Source organism: Mustelus asterias, chromosome 15 (genome assembly GCF_964213995.1).
Source record: "Mustelus asterias chromosome 15, sMusAst1.hap1.1, whole genome shotgun sequence".
Classification (NCBI taxonomy): domain Eukaryota; kingdom Metazoa; phylum Chordata; class Chondrichthyes; order Carcharhiniformes; family Triakidae; genus Mustelus; species Mustelus asterias.
The window spans coordinates 7,840,894-7,862,208 of NC_135815.1; the positions used below are offsets into that span (position 1 = coordinate 7,840,894).

Below are 21,315 nucleotides of genomic sequence, written 5' to 3' on the forward strand. Positions count from 1 at the left end.
GCCGAATGGCCTCCTTCTGCACTGTAGGAATTCAATGATTCTTATGAAGGAAATCTGCCATCTTTATCTGGTCTGGCCTAACTTCAGACCTACAGTGTCGTGGTTGACTCTTAACTCTCCTCAAGATATGGGGCAACAAATATAAAAGCAAAATACTGCGGAAGTTGGAATCTGAAACAAAAACAGAAAATGCTGGAAAATCTCAGCAGGTCTGACAGCATCTGCAGGGAGAGAATAGAGCCAACGTTTCGAGCCTGGATGATCCTTTGTCAGAGCTCATGTGGGCAATAAATGTTGGGCCTTGCCAATGATGCCCACATCCCATAAATGAAGTTTTTAAAAAAGCAGGAAGAGTGGCTGGGTAGTGAGTGGGGAACATGGCTCTATTCCTCATCTTTGAATATACTTAAGGCAGAGCTAGATAGATTCTTGATTAACAAGGGGGTGAAAGGTTATTGGGTGTAGGCAGGAATGTAGGGTTGAGGTTACAATCAGATCAGCCAGGGTCTTATTGAATGGGGGAGCAGGATCGAGGGGCTGAGTGGCCTCCTCCTGCTCCTAATTCCTATGTTCGTTTGTTCCCTGATAGACCCAACAGATCGATTGTAGCCCTCTCCTCCACCCAATTGTAATCCAATGATTGAAGCTCTCCACTTACCCCTCTGTGAGGCTTGGCACATAGTGCGGGATCAGAGCTTCTTAAATAATCACAGCAACATTTGCATTCAACAATTGCAAGTTGGGGGAATGAGCTCAAATGGCAGAGCACTCGCTTCACATGTGAGAGGCAGTGGGATCGATGCCCACATTCTCTACTTTGATTGGGCGGCATGGTGGCACAGTGGTTGGCACTGCTGCCTCACAGCGTCAGGGACCCGGGTTTGATTCCTGACTTGGGTCACTGTCTGTGCGGAGTCTGCATGTTCTCCCCGTGTTTGCGTGGGTTTCCTCCGGGTGCTCCGGTTTCCTCCCACAGTCCAAAAATGTGCAGGTTAGGTGGATTGGCCATGATAAATTGTCCATTAGTGTCAGGAGGATTAGTAGGGTAAATATATGGGGTTGCAGGGATAGGGCCTGGGTGGGATTGTGGTCGGTGCAGGCTTGATGGGCCGAATGGCCTCCTTCTTCACTGTAGGGATTCTCTGATTCTGCAGCATCTTTAAAATGTCGACAGGACCATTACCAAAAACTGACAGTGAGTAAGGAGATATTAGTGCAGATGTACCTTCAAGAGGTCTTGCTGAAGTAAAGGAGAGTGAGGTCATTTAGGTGGAGAGGTTTAGGGAGGGAAATCTAGAACGTAGGAGCCAGGGGCAGATGAAATCAGGGCTACCATTGGTGGAACCATTACAATTGGGGAGGCTCAGGAGATCCGAGCTTAACTGAGAAGCAGAGATCTAATATTCAACGGGCATGAGTTCAAACCCCACAGCGGTAGTTCGAACCAGGGCAGGACTTACTCAATTCATGATAGGGAATTGGGGAGAGTTACAGGACAAAGAGATCTAGGGGTAAAGTGGAGTCACAGGTGGACAGAGTGGATAGTCAGAGGCTTTTTCCCAGGGTGGACGTGTCAAATACAACAGGGCACAGTTTCAAGGTGAGAGGGGGAAGGTTTAAGGGAGATGTGCAGGGGAAGTTCTGGTCACCCTATTATAGAAAGAATATTATTAAACTAGAAAGAGTGCAGAAAAGATTTACGAGGATGCTACTTGATGGTTTGAGTTATAAGGAGAGGCTGGATGGACTGGGAATTTTTCCCTGGAGCGTAGGAGGCTTAGGGATGATCTTATAGAGGTCTATAAAATAATGAGGGACATAGATCAGCTAGATAGTCAATATCCTTCCCCAAAGGTAGGGGAATCTAAAACTAGAGGGCATAGGTTTAAGGTGAGAGGGGAGAGATACAAAAGAGTCCAGAGCAATTATTTTCACTCGGAGGATGGTGAGTGTCTGGAACAAGCTGCCAGAGGTAGCAGCAGAGGCGGGTACAATTTTGTCTTTTAAAAAGCATTTAGACAGTTACATGGGTAAGATGGGTAGAGGGATATGGGCCAAATGCGGGCAATTGGGACTAGCTTAATGGTAAAAACTGGGCAGCATGGACAAGTTGGGCCGAAGGACCTGTTTCCATGCTGTAAATCTCTATGACTTTATGAGAGGGTGGGGGGAATTGAAAATCCATTCATAGAAATCATAGAAACCCTACAGTGCAGAAGGAGGCCATTCGGCCCATCGAGTCTGCACCGACCACAATCCCACCCAGGCCCTACCCCCACATATTTTACCCGCTAATCCCTCTAACCTACGCATCCCAGGACTCTAAGGGGCAATTTTTTTTTAACCTGGCCAATCAACCTAACCCGCACATCTTTGGACTGCGGGAGGAAACCGGAGCACCCGGAGGAAACCCACGCAGACACGAGGAGAATGTGCAAACTCCACACAGACAGTGACCCGAGCCGGGAATCGAACCCAGGACCCTGGAGCTGTGAAGCAGCAGTGCTAACCACTGTGCTACCGTGCCGCCCATTAGTACACCTGGAACTCAAAACCCTTGCTGCTGATGATCAGAGAAAGAAGTCTGTCCCAGCCTACATTTAACTCCAGACTGACAGCAATGAGGCCAAGCCTTAGCAACCCAGTCCGTTAATCACCATGGCAACCTTCAGGGCAAGTGAGGATGGAGGATAAATGGTGGATTTATCAGCAACACTCAAATCGCAGGATAAAAATGAAAGGTCTGTGGCAGATTTTTAAGCTCCGATGAGGAATTTAGCTGCTTATTCCAGTTCCTTAAGTTCCTGTGCACCCCCTCCTCATTGCAAAGAGCTTGACTCCCTTTCAGAGATGGCTGCTTGTTTGTTTTGTGAGTGAGTCACGTTCTAAAGCCTCTTTTGTGATGTTGGAGAGATTTCACTATAGAAATGGGTGGGTGGCACGGTGGTTAGCACTGCTGCCTCACAGCACCAGGGACCCGGGTTCAATTCCGGACTTGGGTGTGTGTGGAGCTTGCACCTTCTCCCCGTGTCTGCGTGGGTTTCCTCCGGGTGCTCCGGTTTCCTCCCACAGTCCGAAAGGATGTGTAGGTTAGGGGGATTGTGGGGTAAATACATGAGGTTACAGGGTTGGGATCTGGGTGGGATGTTCTGTGGGAGAGTCGGTGCAGACTCACCGGGCCAAGCGATCTCCTTCTGCACTGTACGGAAGCTATGAAATCCCAATAAAACAAATCATTATCAAAAAATCTTTATTATTTGGATTGGAACAGTGGTCTGTTTGTTACAGAATAATTTGTTTGGACAGTAAACACCCTCGAGGATTTCCTCACAGTTTTGTATCCATCGAGCCTGTGGTGGCGTTGGGTTTGCCACATGACTGCTAAAGCTCACCACCATCAGGGATGTGGCAGTACTGCAGCTGTTTAATATCCACATCACGCTTCCACAAGGTTCATCAAAGGATATTCTCACCAGAAATGTACAGAGAAAATAATCAGAGTGAACACCGAGGGAGAAGGATTTAGAGTCAGGAAGGTAAAAGAGGAGAGGTTAAACCAAGGCCCTGTCTGGTCTGTCAGGTGCACGTAAAATCCCATTGTACCATTTCAAAGAAGTCACGATGTGGAAATGCTGGCGTTGGACTGGGGTAAGCACAGTAAGAAGTTTTGCAACACCAGGTTAAAGTCCAACAGGTTTATTTGGTAGCATGAGCTTTCGGAGCGCCGCTTCTTCATCAGGTGTCACTTGATGAAGGAGCGCTGCTCCGAAAGCTCGTGTTACCAAATAAACCTATTGGACTTTAACCTGGTGTTGTGAGACTTCTTACTATTTCAAAGAACAGTAAGGGAGTTCTCCCCAAGGTCTTGGCCAATATTTATCCCTCAGTCAACACCACAAAGAGATTGCTAAGATCTTCCTGATAGGAGTTTACAAAATGATGAGAGGCATAGATAGGGTGGATAGTCAGAGGCTTTTTCCCAAGGTGGATTTTTCGACTGCAGGTTCAAGATGAGAGGGGGAAAGTTTAGGGGAGATGTGTGGGAGAAGTTTTTCACACTGAGGGTGGTGGGTGCCTGGAACCCGCTGCCAGTGGAGGTGGTGGAAGCAGGCATGTTGTTAGCAAGCTTGAAGGTGTATCTTGATAGACATGAATGGGAGGTGAACAGAGGGATAGAAACTGCATATTGGCGCAGGCTTGGTGGGCCAAAGGGCCTGTTCCTGTGCTGCATTGTTCTTTGATCTTTGACAATCTGGTTATTATCGCGTCACTGTTTGTGGGAGCGTGCTGTGCGCAAATTGGCTGCTTGTTCCTTAGATTCCGACAGTGATGGTGTGTCAGAGTTGGGCCATTGACTGCATAGCACTGTGGGACATGCTGGCTGGCTGTGGGAGGTGTGATATATAAATGCAAATTCTTCCATTATATTCGATTTAACAATGGTTTTCATGTTTGAAACTTAAACAATTCCATTTTACGATGATGTTTTTCTGACTGTGACCAATTAGATTCACGTTGTGATTTATTTTTGGTTTGTTTATGGAACGATGGCGATGGATGGTGGACCCCCTCCCCTCCCCGATTGGCATTGTGCTACAGAGTGATCACCAGTGTTTTCCTGGCGATCCAAGCATTCCCTATTGTTCGCTGATACTTTCTAGCATTTCCTGGTGATCCTGGGCTTCCCTCAGCAATCGCTGGCATTTCCTGGTATTCCCCAGAGTTTCCAAGCAATCTCTGGCATTTTCCAGCCGTCCCTGGCATCCCTTGGACATCCACAGCATTCGCTAGTGACCTCTGATATTCCCTGGCACTCCCTCATGACCCCAAGACTTCCTCAGCATTTTCCAAGAATCCACAGCACTCTCTGGAATTTCCCTGCATTCTCTAACTTTCCTGAGTGACCCTCAGCCTTTCCAGTGATCCCCAGATTTCCCCAGCCAATCTTGGTGGTACCCAACATTCCCCATCAAACACTGGCATTTCCCAGTTATCCCAGCATTCCCTGGATTTCCACAACATTCTTTGGTCATTCCCAGTGTTCTATGAAGTTCCAGGATGATGACAGCGTTCCCGGTAATCTGTAAGGTTTGATGGGGATTGTCACTGCTCCCCAATCACCCCCAGCATTCCCTGGCATTCCCGGTGATCCCGGTATTGATTGAGGGTTCTGTGGCTGCAGCTGGAAGAGTATCGGGGAGAGCAGAAGCAGAGGAAGTTGCTACAGAGGAGACAAGCTCAGCTGGCCAAGGAGAAGGACCAGTTACAGAGTGAGCACAGCAGGGCCGTTCTAGCACGCAGCAAGCTCGAGAACCTGTGCCGAGAACTCCAGAGACACAACAAGACACTCAAGGTCAGTGACATGCGCCAGTGGCTGCAGGATTAAAGGTACCCTGTGTCAAAATCAACAGTAAATCAATGAAATGGTGACTTTGTAAAAAACACACATACTGGTGTAAACCTCACCAAAAGGATGGGAGGGCGAGGTGAGGAGTAATTCCTTCCTCGGAAGCTAACACCACTTTTTAAAAATCTCAGATCTGGATCAGAAAGGTGACAGTGGATCATGCTGTGAGGGAGTGGATCACATTGTAATGGAGTGGATCACTCTGTCACAGTGTGGGTCGTACACATTGATAATGGATCACACATTGATATAGTCGACCACAAAGGTGACAGGGTGGGTCACACAGATGTGAGAATGAATCGTACAGGTGAGTGGGCAGATCGTATAGATGAGACTGGATCACACAGATGAGCAAGTAGATCATACAGGTGAGAAAGTGAATCATACAGTGAGAGAGTGGGTCATGTGTGGAGCGATGTGATCATTCTGGTGATGTAGTGGATCGTACAGGTGTAGTGGATCATGGCTGGGAGAGTGGATCACACAGGTGGAGGGTAGATAGTACAGGGGGTGTGAGAGTTTTAGACCTGGCTGCTTGTCTCTGGAGCTGATGGATGGGTTTGTCTTCCCGGAGCAGGAGGAGAGTTTGCAGCGAGCGAGAGTGGAGGAGGAGAAACGCAAAGAGGTGACGAAACATTTCCAGGACACGCTGCTGGATATCCAGTCGCAGATCGATCAGCACAGTCAGCGGAACATCAAACTGTGCGAGGAAAACACCGAACTGGCCAGCAGACTGAAAACCATCATTGAACAGTACGACACCAGGGAGGAGGTAACGCACCCCTACAGGAGAAAACCTCCCCAGGCAGGCTGTCAGAGAGAGGGGGTAACACACCCCAACAGGAGAAACCCCCCCAGGCAGGCTGTCAGAGAGAGGGGGTAACACACCCCAACAGGAGAAACCCCCCCCCCCCCCAGGCAGGCTGTCAGACAGAGGGTAACACACCCCTACAGGAGAAACCCCCCACAGGCAGGCTGTCAGAGAGAGGGTAACGCACCCCTACAGGAGAAACCCCCCCCCCAGGCAGGCTGTCAGAGAGAGGGTAACGCACCCCTACAGGAGAAACCCCCCCCCAGGCAGGCTGTCGGGGAGGGAGTAACACACCCCAACAGGAGAAACCCCCCCCCCCCAGGCAGGCTGTCGGGGAGGGGGTAACACCCCCCAACAGGAGAAACCCCCCACAGGCAGGTTGTCAGAGAGAGGGTAACGCACCCCAACAGGAGAAACCCCCCCAGGCAGGCTGTCGGGGAGGGGGTAACACACCCCGACAGGAGAGACCGCCCCCCCCCACCCCAGGCAGGCTGTCGGAGAGAGGGTAACAGACCCCCCAGGCAGGCTGTCAGAGGGGGGGGGTAATGCACCCCTACAGGAGAGACCCCCCAGTCAGGCTGTAAACCCACCCAGTAACCAGAGAAATCAAGAAACAGCTTTAAAGGAGATTAATAAATCCATATTGTTTTAAATTCTCCCGTGATTTTACACCTGGACTTTGCTGATTGCAGTGTCCAGGGGTTTAATCTTAATTACTCAAGTCTGATATTTCCTGAAGTTACAGCGGAAACCAGCAATGCCTTTGGAATTTCTCCCAAACTGCGCACACACATGGGAGTTTGTATCTTTTAATTTGTGAGGTCTCTGTATCAGCGTTGTATTTATTGCCCATCCCGACTTGAAAAGATGTGCAGGTTGAGTGGATTGGCCATGCTAAATCGCCCCTTAGTGTCCCATGATGCATAGCCACAGTAAATATGTGGGGTTATGGGGGTAGGTTTGGGGAAAGGGCCTGGGTAAGATGCTCTGTCAGAGAGTCGGTGCCGACTCAATGGGACAAATGACCTCCTCCTGCACGGTAGGGATTCCCGGATTACCCCAGAGGAGGTTTCCTGTGATTAATGTCCTGGCCTCATTGGGCAGCTGATAGAATTTGAAAGGGGGAATTGTGATATTCACACACTGGTAAAACCCAACAGAATTTCACCACCAAATCTTGTCGACTGCCCGTCGTTCTGCTGGATTCCCACCAGTAGATGTTCCGATGAGATTAAAAAAACAGAAAATGGCAGGTCTGGCAGCAACTGTGGAGAGAGAAACAGAGTTAATGTCTCGAGTCTGTCTGACCCTTTTTCTGAGCAAAAGAGAAGGAGGAATGTGATTAATAATGTTGTTCGAGAGGGGGGTGGAGAGGATGGAGCAAAATAGAGGGTCGGGGGTTGATGGGGGCTCGGGAGAGATTTGACAAAGGTGTCATGGCCACAAGACAAAGGGAGTGTTAATGGTAGTGTTAAAGACTAAAAAGGTGCTGATAGCAGCGCAAAGATAAGATAGCAGAATGTGTTAATAGCAGAACAAGGGTGAAAGCAAAACAAGTTATGGATGGCTCAATGGGGGGGAGAGGGTTTGGGGAGGGATCAAAATGGAGGAGAGAGTTCATGACCTGAAGTTGTTAAACTGACTATTGAGTCCAAAAGGCTGTGAGGTGCCTGATCAGAGGATTGGATATTCTAATGAAGTCTGATCAAAGGTTCAGGGGATGGAGGGAATCCGGGATTGTAATGGCTCTCAAGCCAGGATGCAGTTATTCACCATTGTGTGTGCGTGTGTGTGTCTGTGTGCATGTGTGGAATTCTCTCTGCAGCACTTTGAGAAGATCTTTAAGCACCGGGACCTGCAGCAACAGCTGATGGATGCAAAGCTGGCCCAGGCGCAGGAACTGCTAAAAGAGGCTGAGGAACGACATCACCGAGAAAAGGAGTTTGTAAGTATTAGCCAGTTTGCACACTGCTCGGTAACTACTGGCCAACCATTGCCGCAAATAGTGGTGTTTAACAGTTGGACAAACCATGGGCTCAAAGAGGCCTAGAAACAAGAGAATTGATGACCGGAGCTGTTTGCCAGGGATCAGCCAGCAATACAGGACTTTTTTCAATGTGTACTTGATACCCAATACACCAGGATATTGATAGGCAGCACGGTGGCACAGTTGTTAGCACTGCTGCCTCACAGTGCCAGGGACCTGCGTTCGATCCCAGCCTTGGGTGACTGTGTGGAGTCTGCACATTCTCCCTGTGTCTGTGTTGGTTTCCTCCGGGTGCTCCTGTTTCCTCTCGCACTCGAAAGATGTGAAGGTTAGGTGCACTGGCCATGCTAACTTGCCCCTTAGTGTCCCAAGATGTGTAGGTTAGATAGATTGGCCATGCTAAATTGCCCCTTAGTGTCCAAAGATGTGCAGGTTAGGTGGATTGGCTATGGTAAATGTGTGGGATATGGGGATAGGGCAGGGGAAAGGGCCTGGGTAAGATACTCTGTCAGAGAATCAGCGCAGACTTGATGGGCCCAATGGCCTCCTTCTGCACTGTAGTGATTCTATGGTTCAATGATATTGCACAGCTCCACTGACTGAGTAAGCATGTACTTCACTGAGACAAACACCACTATATCCTTATCAATGCCACCTCACAATCTGCAGTGGGCTCCAGTGGAGATGGACAGGAGGCCAAGAGCTACATCTGGTCATTGTCCTCCAGCCACCATGTGCTCTGAGTGGGACAGGCTTGAGAGACCATCTCCCCATTCCCCCTCTCCCATCAATCTTGCACGCTCAATATCGTTCCCGAGGAGTGCAAATAATTTGGTTGAAACGCAGTTTTATCTTTTGACGATCATTCCAAAACGTTTGCAATCTCTCCCTTCTTTCTCCTGTTCTCTCTTCAAACAGCTACTGAATCAAGCATCTGAGTGGAAGTTACAGACTAACATCATGGTGGAACAAGAAACCCTGCTCAAATCCCAGGTGAATGGTCACATCTGCATGGTGGTCCCAACCGGGGCTACTTATATTGCATTGATCTTACCATCTGGAAAGCCATACCAATACACATAGCATTGGGTGGCATGGTGGTTAGCACTGCTGCCTCACAACACCAGGGATCTGGCCTTGGGTCATTGTCTGTGTGGAGTTTGCACGTTCACCCCATGTCTGCGTGGGTTTCCTCCGGATGCTCTGGTTTCCTCTCACAGTCCAAAGGTGTGAGGGTTAGTTAGATTGGCCATGCTAAATTGTCCCTCAGTGTCAGGGTGATTAGGAGGGCGAATATGTGGGGTCTTGGGATAGAGCCTGTGTGGGACTGTTGTCAGTGCAGGCTCGATGGGCTGAATGGCCTCATTCTGCACCGTTGGGGATTCTATGATCTATTAACAGACAGTGGGATCCTTAAATCTGTGAACTATTTTTTATGAAGTACCCAAATTGGGCAATAAATGCTGGCCATGCCAGTGACACCCACATCCCATGAAAGAATTCTTTTAAAACTTCCCCTCACATGGTGACACAGTGGTTAACACTGCTGCCTCACAGCACCAGGGATCCGAGTTCAATTCCAGCCTTGGGCCACTGTCTGTCTGTGTGGAGTTTACATATTCTTCCTGTGTCTGCATGGGTTTCCTCCGGGTGCCCCGGTTTCCTCCTACACTCCAAAGGATGTACAGGTTAGGGTGGATTGGCCATGCTATATTGCCCCTTAATGTCCCAAGTAGGGTAGGTTAGGGGGATTAGTCGGGTAAATAGGTGGGGTTATGGGATAGCCACAGTAAGAAGTTTAACAACACCAGGTTAAAGTCCAACAGGTTTATTTGGTAGCAAAAGCCACACAAGCTTTCGGAGCTCTAAGCCCCTTCTTCAGGTGAGTGGGAATTCTGTTCACAAACAGAGCATATAAAAACACAAACTCAATTTACATGAATAATGGTTGGAATGCGAATACTTACAACTAATCAAGTCTTTAAGAAACAAAACAATGTGAGTGGAGAGAGCATCAAGACAGGCTAAAAAGATGTGTATTGTCTCCAGACAAGACAGCCAGTGAAACTCTGCAGGTCTAGGTAACTGTGGTGGTTACAAATAGTGTGACATGAACCCAATATCCCGGTTGAGGCCGTCCTCGTGTGTGCGGAACTTGGCTATCAGTTTCTGCTCAGCAACTCTGCGCTGTCGTGTGTCGCGAAGGCCGCCTTGGAGAACGCTTACCCGAATATCAGAGGCCGAATGCCCATGACCGCTGAAGTGCTCCCCAACAGGAAGAGAACAGTCTTGCCTGGTGATTGTCGAGCGGTGTTCATTCATCCGTTGTCGCAGCGTCTGCATAGTTTCCCCAATGTACCATGCCTCGGGACATCCTGCAAAAGGATGTCCCGAGGCATGGTACATTGGGGAAACTATGCAGACGCTGCGACAACGGATGAATGAACACCGCTCGACAATCACCAGGCAAGACTGTTCTCTTCCTGTTGGGGAGCACTTCAGCGGTCACGGGCATTCGGCCTCTGATATTCGGGTAAGCGTTCTCCAAGGTGGCCTTCGCGACACACGACAGCGCAGAGTTGCTGAGCAGAAACTGATAGCCAAGTTCCGCACACACGAGGACGGCCTCAACCGGGATATTGGGTTCATGTCACACTATTTGTAACCACCACAGTTACCTAGACCTGCAGAGTTTCACTGGCTGTCTTGTCTGGAGACAATACACATCTTTTTAGCCTGTCTTGATGCTCTCTCCACTCACATTGTTTTGTTTCTTAAAGACTTGATTAGTTGTAAGTATTCGCATTCCAACCATTATTCATGTAAATTGAGTTTGTGTTTTTATATGCTCTGTTTGTGAACAGAATTCCCACTCACCTGAAGAAGGGGCTTAGAGCTCCGAAAGCTTGTGTGGCTTTTGCTACCAAATAAACCTGTTGGACTTTAACCTGGTGTTGTTAAACTTCTTACTGTGTTTACCCCAGTCCAACGCTGGCATCTCCACATTATGGGGATAGGGCAGAGGTGGGATACTCTATCAGAGAGTTGGTGCAGACTCGATGGGCTAAATGGCCTCCTTCTGCACTGTAGGGATTCTATTAACTTCTTTATTAATCAAATGTAATGAAGATGATGGAAGGCGATGTGAAGGAACCAAACTCTGACAGGGAACCGGGGACACAATTGAGAAATATCGCGCAAGAGTTGAGATCGTGGACTCATAGGGTGGGATTTTATGGCCTCGCTCGGGCGAGACCGGAAATTCCCGCCTGCTGTCAAGGGAGATTCCCATTGTCGGACCCTCACCCACTCCGATTCCACGGTGGGCTCAATGGTGGAGTGCTGGCCATAGAGTGACAACAGCACAGAAGGAGACCATTGGGCCCATCGAGTCTATGTCCGCTCTCTAACGGGTTATCCAGCAGTCCTGCTCTTTCATTGAAAACCTGCAGTTTCCTTCAAATGGCCATCTAATTTCCTTTAGGAATCATTCCTCATTTCCACTTTGATCATCCTCACAGGCGTGAGTTCCAGCTCATCACCACTCGCTGCGTTACAGAATCAGTAAAGATGTTGTTCCCCAAACATCAGTCCCAGCTAACCTTGTATAAAATAAATAGCCAATAAAGTTCAGGCACAGCTGGAAAGGCAGCTCATGGCCTCGGACTTCGGGGATCAAATTCTGGGTCAAACACGTTGGTTGTTGGGGATGTGATTGTGTAGTTATGAGATCAGCTACCTCACTGGAGATCCCTCCAATTCTCCTCCTTATACGGCCACAGCATTTTATATATAAACTCCAACCCAGTCTCAGTCTGATGCCTCACCTACAAGCCAGCCCCTCTGACAATGCGGCACTCCCACGGCACTGGTTGCAGCTTTCCGCCCGGAATGTGGTGGGTGGGAGGGAAGCTGAAAGCACCAACACCTTGGTGACTCAGAAGTGAGGGAGCGTTATTCACTGAGCTCGCTCTCCAGAGCTGATGTGTGTCTGCTCATCTCTCTCCAGCTCAAGCTGTACGCTGAGAAGTTCGAGGAATTCCAGGGGACTCTGACGAAAAGCAACGAGATGTTTGGGAGCTTCAAACAGGACATGGAAAAGGTCAGGAAGTGGAAAGCAATCAAGTGATTGATTGCAAGCGATGACAGATCACTCAGTTAACATGCAACTGAGGTGGGCCTTCATTTAGACTGTGGACCAGTAGTGGGCAGCCCCTAGCCTGGGGGCCACATGCAGGTTCTGATACGGCCCACCATTTTGTTACCCATGCGCAGAGTTGCCACATTTCATTGATTTCCAACCTTGTAGTTTTTTTTCCTGCCAGTCTGACTGAAGTGATTCGCAGGCAAAGCAAGCACATGTGAAGTGAGGTGCGTGCTGAGTGCTCACAACATTGACTGAGAGAGCCCTACGTTGCCCCTTGGCAATCAGAGCATAAATATTTCTTTTGTTTTTACCATTTGAAGTTGATGACCATTCTATTAATATATAAACGAGTAAGCATTTTCGATAGCTCGCTATGAAATATTTGGCGTGTATTAAGAGTATTTAGAACATAGAACATTACAGCGCAGTACAGGTCCTTCAGCCCTCGATGTTACGCTGACCAGTGGAACCAATCTAAAGCCCCTCTAATCTACACTATTCCAACATCATCCATATGTTTATCCAATAACCATTTGAATGCTCTTCATGTTGACGAGTCCACTACTGCTGCAGGCAGGGTATTCCACGCCCTTACTACTCTGAGTAAAGAACCTACCTCTAACATCTGTCCTATATCTCTCACCCCTCAATTTAAAGCTATGTCCCCTCATGCTAGCCATCACCATCCGAGGAAAAAGGCTCTCACTATCCACCCTATCTAATCCTCTGATCATCTTGTATGCCTCTATTAAGTCACCTCTTAACCTTCTTCTCTCTAACGAAAACAACCTCAAGCCCTTCAGCCTTTCCTCATACGATTTTCCCACCATACCAGGCAACATCCTGGTAAATCTCCTCTGCACCCTTTCCAACACTTCCACATCTTTCCTATAATACGGCGACCAGAACTGTACGCAATACTCCAAATGCGGCCGCACCGGAGTTTTGTACGGTTGCAGTATGACCTCCTGGCTCCGAAACGCAATCCCTCTACCAATAAAAGCTAACACACCGTACGCCTTCTTAACAACCCTATCAACCTGGGTGCCAACTTTCAGGGATCTATGCACATGGACACCCAGATCCCTCTGTTCATCCACACTACCAAGTATCTTACCATTAGCCCAGTACTCTGTATTCCTGTTACTCCTTCCGAAATGAATCACCTCACACTTTTCCGCATTAAACTCCATTTGCCACCTCTCAACCCAGCTCTGCTGCTTATCTATGTCCCTCTGTAACCTGCCACTTCCCTCCGCACCGTCTACAACTCCACCGACTTTAGTGTCATCCGCAAATTTACTAATCCATCCTTCCATGCCCTCATCCAGGTCATTAATAAAAATGACAAACAGCAGTGGCCCCAAAACAGATCCTTGCGGTACACCACTAGTAACTGAACTCCAGGATGAATATTTCCCATCAACCATCACCCTCTGTTTTCTTGCAGCTAGCCAATTCCTGATCCAAACCACTAAATCACCCTCAATCCCATGTGTCCGTATTTTCTGCAAAAGCTTACCATGGGGAACCTTATCAAACGCTTTGCTGAAATCCATATACACCACATCAACCGCTTTACCCTCATCCACCTCTTTGGTCACCTTCTCAAAGAACTCAATAAGGTTTGTGAGGCACGACTTACCCTTCACAAAACCGTGCTGACTATCCCTAATCAAATTATTCCTTTCCAGGTGATTATAAATCCTATCTCTTATAATCCTTTCCAATACTTTGCCCACAACAGAAGTAAGGCTCACCGGTCTATAATTACCAGGGTTGTCCCTACTCCCCTTCTTGAACAAGGGGACAACATTTGCTATTCTCCCGTCTTCTGGCTAATCTTATTCATGGGTCATGGTGAGTGAACAAGGCTGATTTTAATCCTGCGGCCCGCTGAGATGAAGGAGGACCACTCATGCGGCCCACTTACACTACATTCTGCACTCTCTTGTTTCCTTCTCTATGAACAGTATGTTTTGTCTGTATACTGCGCAAGAAACAATACTTTTCACTGTATATTAATACATGGGACAATAGTAAATCCAATCACTAGCCAAGGTTGCCCATCACTGCTTTGGCATAACATTGCTTGCCTTGATGTGGGAGGGGGACCAGTTTGCAAGACTTCTGTGTTGCAAAGTCTCTCTGGGAGTGAGCAAGGGTCTGAGCACAGAGTGGTAGAGTGATGTAGCCCTGTGTCCACTACCTTGCTCACCACCAGTGAGGCTCAGGAACTGAACTTCACCCTAATTCTTCCTGGAGTCGTGTCAGACAGGATCATTGTGAGTTTTGTTCACCTGGAGGAAGAGGTTAATTGTATTGCTATAGCACCTTTCACAACCTTAGGACATTCCACAGCCAATGAGTTGTAGTCACTGTTGCAACATGGGATTCGCAGCAGCCGGTTTGTACACAGCAAGATCCCACGTACAGCAATGTGATAATGATCAGATGATCTATTTTAGTGATGTTGGCTGAGGGGCGAAGATTAGGCAGAGTTAGCTGCCACCATTTTGACCATGGTGGTAAGTTAATGCTGCAGCATTTACATCCACCATGTATTTTGTTGGAGGTGGGGTGCTGCAGCTTATGTTGACTCTTGTTTTAGGGTTGAGTATGAGTTTTGCTGAAAAAAGGCATTTTATCAAAGCTTTTCATCATGCACTCATCAGGACCGTCACAAGAATACCAAATTCTGCAGGTGGTGGGGGCAGGGCAATCTTGTGATTGTCCTGATGAGTGCAAGATGAAAAACTTTGACAAAATGTCTTTTTCAGCAACACTCGAGTCCTGCGCTACCAAATGACTACTGGTTTAGAATACATCGTAGCCGCCCTGATGCTCGAAGCGGCAATCTTGCCGTTCACTGTGGTGCCATGCTGATGTGCCCATGTGGAAATGGAGGAAGTAGCTGGACAGAACTTCCCTCACCCAAGAATGAATGAGCATGAAAGAGTTCACACGGATTGAAACTGAGGTGTTAATTGGATCCATTGCCAAAGAGAGAATGCATTAAGAAAGAGAGAGACTCATAATTACATAACACTTCATGGCCTAATGAGTTGCCAGGGCATTTTGCACCCAGTGATGTACTTTCTGAAGACTAGTCATGGGGCGGTGATGGCCTAGTGGTATTATCGTTAGATCATTAATCCAGAAACTCAGCTATAGTGGCACAATGGTTAGGACTGCTGCATTACAGCACCAGGGACCCTAGAGCCAATTCCCAGCTTGGGTCACTGTTTGTGTGGAGCTTGCACGTTCTCCCCATGTCTACATGGGTTTCCTCCGGGTGCTCTGGTTTCCTCTCACAGTCCAAAAATGTGTGGATTAGGTCGATTGGCCATATTAAATTGACCCTCGTGTCAGGGGGATTAGCAGGGTAAAAATGTGGGGTTATGGAGATAGGGCCTGGGTGGGATTGTGGTCGATGCAGACTCGATGGGCCGAATGAACTACTCCTGCACTGTAGGGATTCTATGATGATGCTCTGGGGACCCGGGTTCAAATCCTGCCACGACAGGTAGTGGAATTTGAATTTAATAAAAAATATCTGGAATTAAGTATCTACTGATGACCATGAAATCATTGCCGATTGTCGGAAAGACCATCTGGTTCACTAATGTCTTTTAGGGAAGGAAATCTGCCGTCCTTACCCAGTCTGGCCTACATGTGAGTCCAGAGCCACAGCAATGTGGTTGACACTCAACTGTCCTCGGGTAACTAGGGATGAGCAATAAATGCTGGCCAGCCAGCGACACCATGTCCCACAAATTAATTTATAAAAAGTCATTACTGTAATGTAGTAATTAAGGGATATGGGGGGCAGTCGGAAAGTTGGGTTTGATCTATTGAAAAGGAATGAGTTTGCTGGGTCAGGTGGTCGATTGCTTCTTCTGAAAGGAGGTTAGAATTTGTATTTATAGCTCTGATGAAGGGTCATCCAGGCTCGAAACGTCGGCTCTATTCTCTCCCCACAGATGCTGTCAGACCTGCTGAGATTTTCCAGCATTTTCTGTTTTTGCATTTATACTTCACACCTTCAGTAAATCTTAAGGTGATGCACACTCGATGATTTACTGCTACAAGGTATCAGCAAATAGTAAAACAATGACTGTTTAGTACATATTGGGATCATTTACACCCACCTAAACAGGCTCAGATTAACATCTAATAAAGCATACGGCCTAGATTCTGTGCTCACACAGTGGGACTCTAATCTCACCTGGCTCAGGGGAGTGAGATTGCGGAGAGTGAGGTTGGGCAGAAACTTGCTTCTCAAGCTATTAAATCCCTACCTTACTGAGCACATTCTATCCTTACAGATGACAAAGAGGATGAAGAAACTGGAAAAAGAGACAATCATGTGGAAAACCAAGTGGGAATCCTGCAACAAAGCTCTCCTGGGCATGATCGACGAGGTGAGGGTTTATCCAGCCATAGGAAACTTAGAATCTTCAGTTTGGAAAGCGTTGGTCTTATTGCTGAAGCAGCTGAGTCTATTGCTTCCAAGGCAACTGGAACCACATTGTCATCAATACCTGGAGTATTGCGTGCAGTTTTGGTCTCCTTATCTGAGGAAGGATGTTCTTGCTATAGAGGGAGCACAGCGAAGGTTTACCAGGCTGATTCCTGGGATGGCAGGTCTGTCATATGAGGAGAGACAAAGTTGGTTAGGATTATATTCACTGGAGTTTAGTAAAGTTAGAGGGGATCCCACAGAAACTTATAAAATTTTAACAGGGTTAGACAGGGTAGATTCAGAAAGAATGTTCCTGAAGGTGTGGGAGTCCAGAACTAGGGGTCATAGTTCGAGGATGAGGTAACTGAGGTGAGGAGAAATTTCTTCACCCAGAGGGTGGTGAATGTGTGGAATTCACTACCAATGAATGTAGTTGAGGCCAGAGTGTTGTCTGATTACAAGAAGAAATTAGATAGGAGCTCTTGGGGCTGAAGGGTTCAAGGGATATGGGAGGAAGGGGGGGATCAGGATATTGAATTCAATGATCAGCCATGATCAAAATGAATGTCGGAGCAGGCTCGAAGAGCCGTATGGCCGCCTCCTGCTTCTAGTTTCTACATTTCTATGTAATTCCTCTTTGGGCTGCAGGGTGGGGTTGGAATCCCATGCCAACATTACAGTGTGGAAGACTTGGAGACCACCAGAAGCCCTATCCTGCAAAGGTCTCAGGGCTGGAATTTCCTCTTGAACTGTTGGAGAGTTTAATAAAGATCGAGCTTTCAAACCTGAGGGGAGTGTCACAAGGCAAATGTACTCGAGCTTTGAACAGACTAACACGGGTGTGTCCGCCCTGAGTCACACATAGCTCACAATTTCAGAGATCCTAGCCCAGGATTACTGAGAGGTGTAGAGGAAGTGGGCAACCTTGGAGTAAATGTCCACAGATACCTGAAGGTAGCAGAACAGGTTGATGAGATGGTGAAGAGGGCATATGGGATCCTTTCATTTATTAGCCGAGATGTAGAATATAAGAGCAGGGGGTTTATGCTGGAACTGGATAAAACATTAGTTAGGCCCCAACTTGAGCACCGTGTACAGTTCTGATCCCCTCGTTACTGAAAGGATATAACTGCATTGGAGAGGGTACAGAGGAGATTTACAAGGATGCTGCCACCCAGGACTGGAAAATTGCAGCGATGAGGAAAGATTGGATAGACTGAGGTTGTTCTCCTTGATACAGAGGTGGCTAAGAGGAGATTGAGACGTACAAGATTGTGAGGGACCTGGATAGAGTGGATGGGAAGGGCCTATTTACCTTGGCAGGGAGGCCAGTGACTTGGGGACATTGATTTAAAGTGATTGATAGACTCTCCCCCTCCCAATTCTAGCTCAAACTGGACTCAGATCTGATAACTGCAGTACGCCGCACCTCAGAATAGATATGTGACACTGGTGAGTGAGTGTTATATATTTAAATGGTTGCAGAAAATATTTACTCAGATGCTACCAGACTTGCTGGTTTGAGATATAAGGAGAGGCTGGATAGACTGGGACTTTTTTCCCTGGAGCGTAGGAAGCTTGGGGGTGATCTTATGGAGATCTATAAAATAATGAGGGCATAGACCAGCTAGATAGTCAACATCTTTTCCCAAAGATAGGGGAGTCTAAAACTAGAGGGCATAGGTTTAAGATGAGAATGGAGAGATGCAAAAGGGTCCAGAGGGGCAATTTTTTCAGAGGGTGGAGTGTGTCTAGAACAAGCTGCCAGAGGTAGTAGTAGAGGTGGGTACGATTTTGTCTTTTAAAAAGCGTTTAGACAGTTACATGGGTAAGATGGGTGTAGAGGGATATGGGCCAAATGCGGGCAATTGGGATTAGCTGAGAGGTTTTTAAAAAAAGGGCGGCATGGACAAGTTGGGTTGAAGGGCCTGTTTCCATGTTGTAAACCTCTATGACTCTATGATTGCTTTAAGAGCCAATCACATGATTTGATGGTGATGTTTCACAGGTTTCTGTCTTAGTTTTGGTTTCTGTTCTGTGCAGAGAACATCTCTTTCAATAAACTTGTTGAGTGTTACTTTGAATCCAAGTGTGCAGACCACATCTTTTTCTTGTTAAAACCCACAACCCCTAACGTACAAGAACACTCTTTTATTAAGCTTACTGAGATATATGGAATGCATTTCCTGAAAGGGTTGTGGAAGCTAGGTCAATATAAGTATATTGCTATCACAGCTCCAGGGACCTGGGTTCGATTCCCGGCTTGGGTCACTGTCTGTGTGGAGTTTGCACATTCTCCTCATGTCTGCGTGGGTTTCCTCCGGGTGCTCCAGTTTCCTCCTACAGTCCAAAGATGTGTGGGTTAGGTTGATTGGCCATGCTAAATTGCCCCTTAGTGTCCTGAGATGTGTAGGTTAGATGGATTAGCGGGTAAATATATAGGGATGTGGGGGTAGGGCCTGGGTGGGATTGTGGTTGGTGCAGACTCGATGGGCTGTATGGCCTCCTTCTGCACTGTAGGGTTTCTATGATTCTATGAAGTTTCAAAACAAAATTCAATAAATAGTGGAAGGGCAACAATTTGTAGAGCTATCGGAAAAAGAGGGTGGGACTAACCAAAGAGATAGCATAGGCACACTGGACCAAATGGCCTCCTTCCGTGCTGTGCAGTTCGATCATTCTTACCCTGATGTCCTCTGTTACAGAGAGAAGTGCGATCCAAGGAATATGAGTGCTTTCAACTGAAGATCCAGAGATTGGAAAATCTCTGCAGGGCACTTCAAGAGGAAAGGACTGAGTTATACAGGAGGATAATGAATGTGCGCGTCAGGACAGATGACCAGGCAGATGAAGCGGAGCAAGAGGAGGAGAAAGACACAGAGACAACAGTGGCTTCCACTCTGGGAGAAAGCCGCCTTCAGGACCTGGCCAGAGCTTTCAGTGTGGTGCATGGCGTGGAGGAGGCAGAACACAAGGATGACATAAAGGGCGATGATTCTTCTCCAGAATCCCAGTTAGAGAGTCCACTGTCCATCTCGGAGGCTTTAAGGTCCCTGTTACAAGACAGCCAGACCGGCAGTGCCGCAGAAGCACCCACTCCAGTTCCAGCTCCAGCTACAGTTCCAGCTCCAGCTCCTGTTCCAGAACTGGGTTCTGCTCCTCCTCCAGCTCCGACTCCACCTACAATTCCAGCTCGTGTCCCAGAGGCTGTTCAGGAAGCAGGAGATTCCTCACAGGAACCAGGTCCGGGCCAGGGGGAAGCCGCGGACAGGATGGAAGATACGGATATGGATGCAGTGGACTGATTGGGAAATGTTGTTGGCTAGATACTGTCAGTCAGTTTTTAACACTCACCATTCAGGGATTGATTTGTTTTCCGATATTTAGCACGGGGAAATGAAAATCTGCCCTTCTTCCTTGTTTTGTTTTCTTCGTAGAACGATAGAGTCAGACTAAACCAAGCAAACCAACACTTTGCTATCTGCGGTGTGTTATAGTGATGAATGCAACATTTAGATCCAATACATCTCAGTGATAAGAAACGGAAGACATTTCACACCTGTGACACACTCAAAGCAGCAAAATATACTCCAAACTCACTCTGACACACTCACTGCGACACACTCCAAACTCACTGACACAATTGGAACTCACAACGCTACACATAAGCCACAGGTCATTGTTGTGAATGTGCTTCACACTGAGAGTGGAAGAACACTCCTGGTCTAATTTCTCCTGTCCATTCTGGATGCCAAGACTATCAGCCTAAAGGCATAATTGGAGTTTGAGAGAAAGGGGAGAATGGTCTTGTGCACGGTCTGATTGTCAATACCTGGAGCAGTAATCACACTTTTCCTTTCAAATCACCAACTTCCAGCATTTCTTGTGTTTATGACAACTCTCTCTCTCTCTCTCTCTCTTTCTCTGTCTCTTGGTGTGTGTGTCTCTCTCTCCTCGGTCTCCTGCTGTGAGAAAATGCTGAAATAAAAACAGAAAATATAGGAAGCACACAGCGAGGTCTGGCAGCCTCTGTGGAGAGAAAAAGAATTAACATTTCAGGTCGATGACTGGAATAAATGAAGCGATTTAGCCTGATCACGAACTCTTAAATTTCTAACTTCCTCTGTCTCTGATAGAAGGACACGCCCTGAGATGCTAATAGCTGATTTTAACCTGGTGCAAGTGGATAGGTTTTGAATGAGTTTAAAATTGCGCCCGTTAACTCTGTTTCTCTCCACACGGACGCTGCCAGAGCTGCAAAGAAATATTCACTGCCCATGAAGGTGAAGACTCCTTGACTGTTCTTCCTGTTAGTCTATTAACAAAGGGACTGTTCCTCTACCAATCCCTGGAGTCTGCTCTGCTACTGTGTTACCCATGAAACCCTCTCTCCAATCCCTATGCTTTCCCCATGTCGCTGTCGGAGATTGTGGAAATGTTGCTGCGCAAGTAATCCAGTGGCCCAGACTAATGCCCTGGGGACATGAGTCCATAGAAT

General features: G+C 47.5%; 1 protein-coding gene across 2 annotated transcripts in view; it reads left to right on the forward strand.

The window, feature by feature from the left end:
- Window positions 1-20,230, forward strand: part of txlnba (taxilin beta a) — a 38,654-nt gene extending 18,424 nt beyond the window's left edge. For both annotated transcript variants that reach the window (XM_078229429.1, XM_078229430.1), the window contains 7 exons: window positions 5,183-5,353; window positions 5,985-6,179; window positions 8,044-8,163; window positions 9,124-9,198; window positions 12,215-12,307; window positions 16,681-16,776; window positions 19,523-20,230. In XM_078229429.1, the coding sequence (XP_078085555.1) occupies window positions 5,183-5,353; window positions 5,985-6,179; window positions 8,044-8,163; window positions 9,124-9,198; window positions 12,215-12,307; window positions 16,681-16,776; window positions 19,523-20,122 (1,350 nt within the window). In that variant the 3' untranslated portion in view covers window positions 20,123-20,230. The remainder of the gene's footprint in view (window positions 1-5,182; window positions 5,354-5,984; window positions 6,180-8,043; window positions 8,164-9,123; window positions 9,199-12,214; window positions 12,308-16,680; window positions 16,777-19,522) is intronic.
- The last annotated feature ends 1,085 nt before the right edge of the window (window positions 20,231-21,315 follow it).